The sequence below is a fragment of the Xenopus tropicalis genome, chromosome 8 (genome assembly GCF_000004195.4).
Source record: "Xenopus tropicalis strain Nigerian chromosome 8, UCB_Xtro_10.0, whole genome shotgun sequence".
NCBI classification, from domain to species: Eukaryota; Metazoa; Chordata; class Amphibia; order Anura; family Pipidae; genus Xenopus; species Xenopus tropicalis.
In genome coordinates, this window is record NC_030684.2 from 43,501,379 (window position 1) to 43,513,549 (window position 12,171).

Here is a 12,171-nt window from a genome sequence, read left to right on the forward strand (position 1 = left end):
TGGAAGGGAAGATGAATGAAAGGCAGGATGGAGTGAATGAAGAGGAGGCAAGGGGAAGGGAGGGGGGTCGGTGAGAAGGAGAAGTGGGTTGGCTTTTATAATAATAAAAAAGGCCCAGTTGCATAAGGGAAGGGGAGGGCAGGCTCGCTCTTGTGTCGGGGCCGCGCATGTACGTGCCCGCGCTCTCCCCTGATCAATTTCTCAAGGTGTTCTCTCCACGGCTGAAGATGGCGACAGATTAAATAGAAATAATAGGAAACCCAGAAGGGGAGAGCTCGGCCTGGAAGAGAGGGGGAGGAAGAGGAGGCATGGGAATATTCAGCCCTAGCAGCAGGATGCCCAGGGAGCAGAAGAACAGTGCCCACCAGAAGAGAAAGAGAAAACAATAAGCAGGGCACAGCCACCTTCCAGTGTGAGAGGAAGAGAGAGGAGAAGAGGGACCACAAGCTGCTCAGGACCAGGCAACAGGATGGGGAGTAGGGACTGAGCCCAAGGGTGCTCCGAGCTGGCCCAGCAGCCACAGGGGGATGCTATTACCTGGATTTGCTTGGGGATCATAGGGGGGAAGGGTGGGGGGATCTACATGGGTTATCCATTGTCCCCCCTTTGGACTTCTCCTTGATGTACATTGGGGTGAATCCTTGCAGAGGGAGGGGGGGTATTTTTTCCTGGTTGGCTTTTCAAGTATTAACTGCAATGGCAGGTTACTGAGTGACCCGGGCAGGGGCGGGTAGGGGAGGGGAGCTCCCATTCCTCCATCCTTTACCCCCCTCCATCCAAAATCACAATCTCCATCCAGTATTCCTTATCACCAATCTCTCAATCATCATCACCCCTCACCCTTTATTCCCATCTTCTCTCTACCCATCCCCCCCAGCCCTCCCGATGATGCCCCTCTCCGCAGGCCCCCTCACTAGAGGCAGGTGACATTGTGTTGGGGGTGTAGGGAACCCACCACAAACATAAAGGGGGGGGTGGGGAGAGACTGAGAGCACACGGCCGCCGCTCCCCGCATTCTCCCACCCCCTAAAATATGATCAGGGGGGCTTGGATGTATCCAAGGGAAGATGAGGCCGTCTTAAAGATCTGCTGGGAACCCCGACACAGCGACAAACCGTGCGCCGACTCCGAGAGGGCTCAGAGATGGCGAATGTCCCTGGCGTCTCTCTTGTTCTTCACCGTCCTGCTGTCTAATCACCTGTGGTTGGTGTCTGCAGGGGCCAAAGCAAGGGGCAGCTTCACCTTCAGTCTCCAGCCAGCCAACTCCAGCCTGCTGCCCCCCCAGAGCTTCCCAGGAGAGGGCAGGGGCTGCTGGGACACTTTCCTAAGCAATCTGACCAAATCTGCTGCTCAACCTCCTCATTGCACTGGGGTCAGGTCCACTCACCTGGACACAGCCTGCGCCAAACTGCATTATTTGCAAAGACACCGGGGGTCTTTCTCTCCATCCTACCCCCAACCTTCCTCCTGGTCCTCCTCTTACTGGTCCTACCCCCCTTCCTCTTTTTCCTCCAAGAGGAACTTTTTGAAGGCTTATTTTCGCAACTACACCCTGTCCTTTTGTGATACCTACACCATCCTGGACCTGCTGCTAGGTATGTCTAACCCCGACAGCCTGGACTGCAGCCTGGAGAGCCTGATGGAGGACTTTGTGGGGGCAGCTGCAGCCTCTCCTGCCCTCATTGAGGGTGAGGTGTGCAGCAGCTGCATCCAAGCTTACCAGAGACTGGATCAACATGCTCAGGAAAAATACGAGGAGTTTGACTTTGTGTTGGAGAAATATCTGCAATCTGGGGAATACTCTGTGAGATCCTGCGTGGGTGATTGCAAGGTAAGGGGTAGCCAGCAACAGCTGCTGGAGAGGTAGGCTCCAGTAATCCTACTGTTTTGCAGCACCTAGCAATATGATTTCTGGCAATTGTGTGGCCCCTTGGCACAATCATTCTGGTGGCTTTGGATCGAGTGAATGACATTTAGTTCCAATAGAAGTGGCCAGTATAGGGGTGGGGGATTGGAACTGGGTGCAACTTCCAGTCATTTAGTCTGGCACTCACTCCAATAGAAGTTTGCCTGAGCAGACTACTGGATTAACCATTTCCCTGCTGCAGGCAGTGGCCTGTTTGTTACTAACTCATAAGCCTAGCTCAGGATATCTGGAATAACATCTGTTAATTCATTATTTTTATTTTCTGGTATTAATTAGTGGCTGTTTTTCATTTCATATTTCATATAGCACCTTCTGCAGATATATAGAGAGATAAATAGCAAGTGTAAGGGGGCAGCTCTAACATGTCTGAGGGGGGGACTTCTGATACAGGTTTGTTGTCTATCAGCTACTGTAGCACTTACAGTATCAAACATGGGAGAATATATCTCTTATTATTTTTATTGAACACTTTCCACACCAATGATTTCCAGTCCTGTTATAGAACCTTTATTCCAGGGCTGAACAATTGGAGACCCAGGGCCCTGATCTTGCCCTCTTAGAGATTTGTATGGCCCTCAGCCTGTGTATGAGCTCCACAGTCATTCTTTACATGACATCATTATTTCATTACACTCTGGATCCTGAGCATGTGATACTGTGGATCACTGATACAATGTATTTAAAAACGTGTCCAGCACTGCATTAGGCTAAAAATGCCCAACCTGTTGCCATCATGTTGCTTTTGAACTAAACCTCCCAGTGGATTGCCAAGGAGAAATGAGAGCTGTAGTTGGAGGGCTGTTAGTAGAATAAATAGTGGATAGTTGTTTTGCTGGATACCTATTAGAATATGATCTCTTTACTCACAATTTATCCTTTCCTACATATTCCTTTATATGCAACATTTGTAAATGACACAAGAATGCCTGCCAAACTGTTTTCTCCCTGACCAATAATCACCTCCTGGTGGGATCAAAGCATTTAGGGTCAGTGTTGTGCATCTCTCTGATTGCTGGGCTAAACACTGAGTAGTTAGACCATTTTTACCAACTCTGGACCTTTAGTTTTTGCTGAACTACAGTTTGCATTGCTGCCAATTTGTAGGTATTTCTAGAAGAGTAGTATAGCCACGGCTTGGGGGAGAGAGGAAAGGTATAGATCATATATCCTTAGCAAGGCTGTTACATTGTAAGCCCAAAAGGAAGGCCTCATTCCCATAAAGACTAATTCAGCTGCAAATATTTTGTTTGGGACTATAAATGACCCACAAGTGCAGTAAACAGGATGAAGCCTGATTTGAGATAAACATTGACATGCTACATACACACAATGGCTTATCAGTCTGTGCTACTGCAGTTTCCTTCTCCGCTTGGCCTTAGCATGCACATGGTGACTCTGCTAGCACACCATTCCCTATGATATGACAAGGGGAGGGACACATGGTATGTGTAAGTTCTGCACTGGCTCCTCGGACACATTCCTTTATTGTGCAACCAAGGGGGTGGTCAGGAAAGTATGCTTGCCTTCTCATTGGCTCAGTTGCCCATTGGTCTGTAAATAATAGATGATGTAGAAGAGCAGTCATGCAGACCCTTTGTGCTGGAGTTTGCACACTGCATTGCACCTTGTAATAGAAACACTGCAGGTCATACTGTAAGGGCTGCACAGTTGCTGACATCAAGAGCTGCCTTTTAGAGACTCAAACAGGGGCCATCCTAAACCATGATTCGCTGAGTTTAACCCTTTAATAACAAGATGGACCAGTACCCGTGTTTGCAAACCTTGCTGTGTGCCTACAATTAACCCTTTAGACTTTTAAATGGAAATTGTACAGATGCAAGTGAATCTCCATGACGTTGATTGACACCTATACAAAATCTACTGTGAGCGTGCTCTGGAAGTTGTAGGCAAGTCTGACATGTCACAGATACAATGTCTTCTGCTTCTACTACAACTGAAGTCTTTTTGGTTCCTTCGTGTGATTTACTTCATGCAACCATAGAGAATAATTAAGGTTTACGAAGACTTAGCCCCACCAAAGAGAATAACTTCTATATATTCTTATATAACTATACATTCTCCAATAGAAAGCCTTCTATTGATAACCTCCCACAACAAAAGTTTCACCCTGCATGCAAAAACATTGAACCATTTGTTGCTGCAGACAGTTTGACAGTTGCTGCAGACAGTAGTGACCTAAAGGCTAGCTTTTCCCCTTCATAGGGTGGGCTTTTAATATAACATTCTCTTGCCCGCAGACAGACCACCAGGATTTGACTGATGCCATACTATTATGGCTTCCAATGACTGGCTGGTCTAGAATCAGTGAATATACTCCTCATAAACTTATCTACACATATCTGGTGCTCATCAATGTACCAAATCTTCTTTCCTAGAAATTAAAGATGAGACCGTAGGGGACATAGTTGCAAAGTGTCCTATCACATTTATTTGCTATGTGTCCAGAGGTGCAAGCTTTTGGGAGGTAATCTCTTCTTCTGGTAGACTATTGGTTTTCAAAAGCGTTTGCACACTGATACTCATCAAATGAATGTGTCAAGGCCGTGCCCACGTTGCAGCTAGGTTCCTCAGCTGTTTTGAAGCCACTTGTAAGTGGCCTTTTTAGCCTTTAGATGCCCTTGGGCCACCATCCAAATTCAGGTAGATATTGTCATCTTCCCAGCAGTAAGGAAATGTCAGGGAGATGTCACTAGTAGCTAAATTTACAAGTGAGAATATTGGCTGCCTCTTGGCTTTCTAAGAGCTGCTTATGGTTTGGTGATCTGCCATTATTTTTGAAGACCATGGGACCATATACTGTACCAATGTTATAACATAGTCAAATACTTACCATGTCAAAATGGGGGCACAAGAACATTGAGATGCTTTTAGGCATCCTGGTGGACCTGGCATTTTTGACCCTTATCATTTGCAGACTTTTTGGCTGCTCAAGGCAAAGTGAAGTGAATTTCACCCGTGAGCCTATGAGTAAATTTGGTGAGGCTCCGTTGACTCCTTGCTCCCCTTACATGGTAGCAGCAGCTTCTGCACAGATCCTGTCAAAACATTGCATTCTAATTATTGTAGTAGTGACTTGTTATGCAGAGATGATTTAGAAATGCATGTAACAGAAATGTTTGCAAACACCCATAACCCTAGTTTTAATCCCTGTAATTATGTCTCGGATGTTGCCTGAATGGAAGTGAACCCATGCGTTTGCCTGTTGCCAATCATCTTACAGTAGATTAGTGATCGAAGACAGCCCGAGGCTCTCTGAATTGCAACTCTCTGAACCCCCTGACAGCTTGTAGATGCAATGGAATGGTAATTTAACAATGTCTGGATGGGAACATGTTATATTACCCTTTCTCAACCGGCAGAGCTCCTCAACATTTTTCCAACCTGGTTTTTATGCAATCAAAACGTGCCTCCAAGCCAGGAAATCAAAAGTAAGCACCTACATTGTGGCCACAGGGAGCAACACCCAAGGGGTTGGTGAGCAACATGGTGCTCCTGAGCCACTGGTTGGGGATCACTGGCTTAAGGAAATGAATATCTACTTTCTAGATGTTGTGTAATTTCACTCGGCAGCCAAAGACCCGTTACTTTATAATGACTTGCTAGAGCCCCAGCTCAGCTAATAAAACTTTAATTCCTCAATTGACATTTGCACAATCTGTAGTTCTTGTGCCAGGCAGACGTGGTATGTGATAAACGCTTAGATAGGTTGACCTCTGGCCCCTCTTACCAGTCTCTCTCAGTAATGGGCCACCCGGGCTGCTGCCTACTACAACAGAAACTAACAGAAACCATGGCAACTAAAACCGCCTGCCAGAAAATGCAGACGCCAACTCCTGCATCGCAATCAGCAGAGCCTTCTCTCTGTACCAAAAGGAAGGGGGTGGGGGGGATGGAGAGAGACAGGAAAAAGAGAGAAATTGCAGAGAAAGAGGAGAATTGGAGGTGCCAAGCAGAACATATTTACATGAAAGGATTTTTGCAGGACACAACAAAAGACAAAAGGAACAAGACAATGACAATATAAAGCAAGTGAAAGTTTTAAATGAATATCAAATGACAAAATAGGACCGGGAAGGGCAAATTTACTAAAGGGGTGCAAAAGATAGTACAATAGTTTATGCTTTTACCCACAATATTTCCTGTGCAATTGCACCCCACGCAATGAAAACATTTGTAAGATAAAAACATAAAAACAATTGCTGGGGCTCAACTTGCAGCTGTAAGGTAAAGGGGGGCACATGGATGGGATGTGGGGGTGCACTTCAACTTAGTGCAATTCAACTGGCACAACACCAAGCACACGACAAACAGAAAAAACACATGCAACACACAAAGGGAGGCAAACGTTAGGTACAGGGCTACCACCTGCCAGAGTATGTTGTACCATGCACAGAAGTACAGGCCACTAGCACATAGGTGCATAGTTAAGTTCAAATATGTGCAAGAAGCATCTTAAATGGGTTGTTACCCAAATAAAATAATTGTTCAGATTTTAGTGCAAACTTGCACTGATCAGACTGATCTGTCTGTCCATTATCATTTACTGCATTGCTGTTCCTGGCTACATGCAGTGGCGTAACTACAACTACAATGCAGTTCTGCGGTATTCTAGTCCCTGCGCAGCACTGCAATAAAGTTTGTGGCGTTCCACAAGTAAGCAAGTAAATGGTGGGTGTGTGGCTAAGCCAGGCGCCCTTAAGATTTAATTTTTTTGAAGGGGGGGGGCCTGATTTTCTGTAGTTAAGACACTGACTATAAGTGCCATGTGTCAGCTCTCCGCCAGCCCCAGACAGACAGTTAGATACTGGGGGTGTTTGACAAGACTAGAGGCAGAAGTGCAAGAGCACTCCTATGTAGAAGTCTGTTTTATTCTATTCTGAATTCTATTTTAGCAAAGGAAGAAGGAAAGCCCTGTGCCTGGTGGTGAGACAGAGCAGCTGTACACTTCACCCTTATGGTGATTGTCCCTTTACCACCACAAACAGGACAAAGAGTTTTGAGTAGAGCGGTCTAAAGAACTTTCCTTTCCTTCATTCTCCTTCTTTGCATGTTCCAAAAGAAAAAAATGGAAGGGCATGCCTGCTTTGTGACTATGTACCACCTCTCTTGAATGCAGTGGCGCATACACAGATGGGTACAACTGTTTCTTCTTGCTGACCACAAAGAGTTCTGCCTGTTAGTGTCAGGACCACCTGAAAAGTGTGACCTTTGGGGGCGCTCCCACCAAATATGCAAGATCACAGGTTAAAAAAATGTGCCTTAGTCCAACACCACATGTGCTCCCAGTGTACTCACATTATGATTAGGTGTGATGTCTCTCACTACAGAGCAGGGCCGCCTGCACCACATACCTAAACCCCCAGTACAAAGTCATCATACTAATGACCAGTCTTTTGGTTCCAGATGCACGGTGTCAGGGCTTGAGGGGTTCAGCAGGTATTTTCAATATATATATACTGCACACTCCAGAGCTGGAATCCTGATGGGCCTGTCTGATCCGGTGGCCAGATTAGGCAAACACAAAACTTTTCTGACCTAAATTTAAGTTCCCCAACCTTTTTGACCCATGAGCATTATTTAAATATAAATAAGCTGAGGCACAACTCAAGCATGAAAGAGTTCCCAGGGTGTGCCCGATACAGTAAGGGCTGTGATTGGTTATTTGATAGCCCCATGTGGACTGATAGACCATAGGAGGCTCTGTAAACATGGTCTTCATGTCTCCAAAACTTGATAACATGGTAGTCTTTGTACCTGAATCTTGAGAAAATGTTCCTTTTAGTGGTAATGAACTGAATAGTTTTGCTGGGCACTATATGTATGGGGACCTTGAGAAAGTTTATGAAATAACGCACTTTGAGAAACATGGATATTTGGAGTACGGACCACTTTCATTGTATGTATTATATTTTTTGGTTCTGGAAAACCCATTTTTTAAGGGAGTGCAGCTTGCATATCATTTCTCTCTCTTTCTCTATATATATATTTTTTTTTTAATATGTTGATAATTTATCAATCAAGGTATATACTATATATACTTATAAAACACAAGTCATTAATATCCTGTAAATGATATCCTTATAAACTGTGCTTGTTGATGTCATCAGCTATAATCAGTGCTTAGTGATGTCATTTCTGACACATGGCTCACATGGCTACAATTATATTATAATAGATACTATTCCCCCTGTTGAAAAATATGAAGATATTAAAAGTCACCTTGAAGTTCCTTGACCTGTATAAAAAAAAGGCCTTCGGCCTTGTGCCTTTGTATAGTCATGGAACTCCTTGGTTGTAATATCTATTATATTTTACAATAGGGGGTACATTATTCAAAATAAAATGGTTGCTTCAGCCAGGTATTTATGTGCTAGCTGCTGCTCTTACATTACGTACTGGATTCTTATATGAGCCTACAGGCTGCTGACAGTCGAGAGGAATTGGGAATGGCAGTCAGTGTCTACCTATGTATGGGTACCTCTAGCCAAAGATGCGATTAAAAATAAGCCCTGGGATTCTAAATACACAGTGGCCCAAACAGCCCACCAGCCCAATAAATAGTGACTGTCTATGGTATCTTACAGCAGCCCCTCTGGCATTTGCCAGAATCCACAGATTGCCAGGCCTGCTCTAGTCTATTTTACCTTTACAAAACATGAAAATTTCAAATAGTGTTTCAGAAATAATGACTTTTTTAGTATTAGGCATTAATTAGTTTCATTTTGTTCCTTCTTATCAGGCCCGGACTGGCAATAATGCCAGAGGGGCCGCTGTAAGAAGCCATAGAGTCACTATTTATTGGGCTGGTGGGGGGGCTGTTTGAAATGCCAGGTCCTATTTTGAATCTTAATCCGGACCTGCTTACTTTGCATTCAGAAGTGTACAATATAACAGAGAAGATGTGACGCTTGGATCCCTGGTATATTCAGAGCAGCCATAATGCAGATGAATTGGCAACAAGTGATCTGCTAGTGTTTGGGGCTAAGATTTAAGAATAACTGAACTGGAAAATCTGCATGTGAAAGAAGCATTTTATTGTATGCAAATGTTCCCTTTAAAGCACTGTAACACATTTAAATGGAAATTCTAATAGAATATTACATGCAAATTGGCCTGTAAGTTCAACTCAGTTGTTGTATCAGTCTTTAATGTTAAAATGACAAGGACAGGTTAAAGTGGCAGTAGCATGTTTATGTGCGGTGCCTTCCATTACTCAATGTTGCAATTTGTAATTACCCAGTATTGGCCACTGCTGAGGGTCTGGCCAGCAGAAAAAAATAATTTGAAATGAGTTTTTGTGCCCCACATATATAGAAATACATGACAGTGGTATAATTGGAGTCTAGGTGAAATCCCTTGCTGAGGCAAGCAATATAGCAGCATTTATAGTACTTATTGTGGGCAGTAAAGCAATGCAGTGATGCAGTTTCTGTTTCTACATATATATACAGGTATCGGACCCCTTATCCGGAAACCCGTTATCCAGAAAGCTCCGAATTACGGAATGCCCGTCTCCCATAGACTCCATTTTAATCAAATAATTCAGAATTTTAAAACTGATTTCCTTTTTCTATGTAGAAATAAAACAGAACCTTGTAATTGATTCCAACTAAGATATAATTAATCCTTATTGGATGCAAAACAATCCTATTGGGTTTAATTAATGTTTTATTGATTTTTTAGTAGACTTAAGGTATTGAGATCCAAATTACGGAAAGACCCCTTATCCGGAATACCCTTGGTCCCGAGCATTCTGGATAATGGGTCCTATACCTGTATATATATATTTCCATAAAATGCTTACACACATCTAAGAATTGTTTGGGTTTCACTGCCCCAGGGCAAGCATTACAGAATGCCAGTGGCCTAGGCTCTTTAGATAATATAGTGGGAGTATAAGTGGGATAACCAAACAGCTACATCAGAGTTCAGCCTAGTTTATTTTAATTGGATTATTTCATGATACGGGGTGTTCTATTGGTAAAGACTATTAAGGGCTCAGGCTTAATTCACATATATGTGAAGAAATATATTGGTGCTTGAACCAGAACTGATCTGTAGACTGAATAAGTAAAGCAGTAATTCTGAGGTTTGGAGTGACTGGTGGTCCATGGTCCCTGAAGGAAAATGTGGGCCTGGTTCTGCAATATTGCCCCAAACTCCTTAATCCACAGTTTCTTAAACCCATGCCCAATTATCTTAGCGCTACATTTTTTTTTCTAGTTGAAAAAGAATAAAGTCTTTGTGACCAGCACAGGCTTAAACCATGGCTGTCCAGCTGTCCAGCTAGAAGCCTGTGCCATACTCCAATAAGGTCTTTCTAAGGTCCCATCCTACCCAAGGGCTACATAATTTGCTTTCTGTATGCATCATGCCTTGTATATGCCAAGTATTGAATACTGGGCTCACTACATGACTTAGACATGTACCATTGGGCATTCCTGCCTGTATTTGGGGTCTGTGTGTCCAAAGGTACTTTGAATGCATTGTGAAATCATCATTATGGCTCATAAGGGGAATATATTGTTGCTGTAGCCTCAGCAAATTGCTGTGTACATTTGTGCATTAGACAGATACCATATTCATGACCACAGTGCAGCCAAATGCACCTCGGAATGGCCCAACCTCAGACAATGCTCTCTATACAGCTGGTGACTTTTAAATTATAATTAAATATGTTATTCTGATACATCTTAGATTCTCTCTGCAGTTGCCAGGCCTCAGCAATAGTATGGATATTGTGATATACACTCAGCTCATTCTAACTTATCTATTCTGTTACTGAGCCATCTGTGCTGTACTTTTACAGGGTTGAGGTTAGCATTGGATAGGATTATTGAACATACTTCAGACTACCCAATGAGATCTAATGACCATCTATGGGAAGCTGGGATTTGTAGTATACGTGTAGCTGGAATAGCACAGTCTAAAGCAGTGCTGTCCAACTGGCGGCCCGCGGGCCGCACCTGTCTGGCTGCTTTGATGGCTTACCTTTGAGTAAGCATTAAATGGTATCAGTACTGAGATTAACTGGCCCCCTGCATGGTTCTCACCTCAGATTCAGGCTGTAATCCCCCTGTATTGTTTTAACATGTAATCCCCTGTGTTTTTCACACCTTTTAATCTCTGCATTGTTCTACCCCCTGCAGTGTTCACACCTCAGGCTCAGACTGTAATCACTCCCATTGTTCACTTCTAAACACCTCAGGCAGAGTATGGCACATACAGCCAGCATAGGGCAGGTAGAGTATGGAACATACACCCAGCATAGGGCAGGTAGAGTATGGCACATACAGCCAGCATAGGGCAGGTAGAGTATGGCACACACAGGCACATAGGTCAGGGAGGGTATGGCACACACAGGAAGGGTAGGGCAGGCAGAGTATGGCACACACAGTCAGGGTAGGGCAGGCAGAGTATGGCACACAGAGGCAGAATAGGGCAGGCAGAGTATGGCACACAGAGGCAGCATAGGGCAGGCAGAGTATGGCACATACAACCAGCAGAGGGCAGGTAGAGTATGGCACACACAGGCAGCATAGGTCAAGGAGGGTATGGCACACAGGAAGGGTAGGGCAGGCAGAGTATGGCACACACAGTCAGGGTAGGGCAGGCAGAGTATGACACTCTGCCTGTGTGTGCCATACTCTGCCTTCCCTATGCTGCCTCTGTGTGCCATACTCTGCTTGCCCTATGCTGCTTGTGGGAGGTGAACCTGGCAGGGGTTTGTTGTGGGAGTTTGTTAGCAGTTGGAAATAGCCATTAAATGGTCCCTAAGGTGTGTAATTATGTACTGGGGGTTGCTCTGCTATCCACAGGGGAGGAGGAGGCATATGGAATTTAAGGGTATATCTTAATATGACATAATTCTTTCACATATGAATGATGGTTGATATCCCCACTGTAAGGACCAAGCATTTGGGATTTTGCTGTGCTACCACCATTGTGATAAAATAGGTGTGGTTTGAAGTGGGTGTGGTTTAAAAAAGGGGAGTGGTCAAAACTGGCTTCCATTAGCGGCCCTCCACCATGTATGCTAGAGAAATTCCGGCCCTCGGCACCGTAGAAGTTGGACAGCACTGGTCTAAAGCATTGGTCTGCACATAGTCGGGGACAGATATCCAATATTCCATAAATTTAGGGGCCAACTTGCATAAGAAGAGGTCAGTTTTGGGTTGCTAAAAAACAACTGGCCACCCTCCTACAGGATAGCACTGTTTTTT

General features: G+C 44.3%; 1 protein-coding gene across 1 annotated transcript in view; it reads left to right on the plus strand.

Moving 5' to 3' along the window:
• The first annotated feature begins 976 nt into the window (after positions 1–976).
• Positions 977–12,171, plus strand: part of fam155b (family with sequence similarity 155 member B) — an 82,862-nt gene continuing 71,667 nt past the window's right edge. Inside the window, 1 exon segment of the mRNA NM_001102863.1 lies at positions 977–1,831. Within this exon segment, the coding sequence (NP_001096333.1) occupies positions 1,034–1,831 (798 nt within the window). The 5' untranslated portion in view covers positions 977–1,033.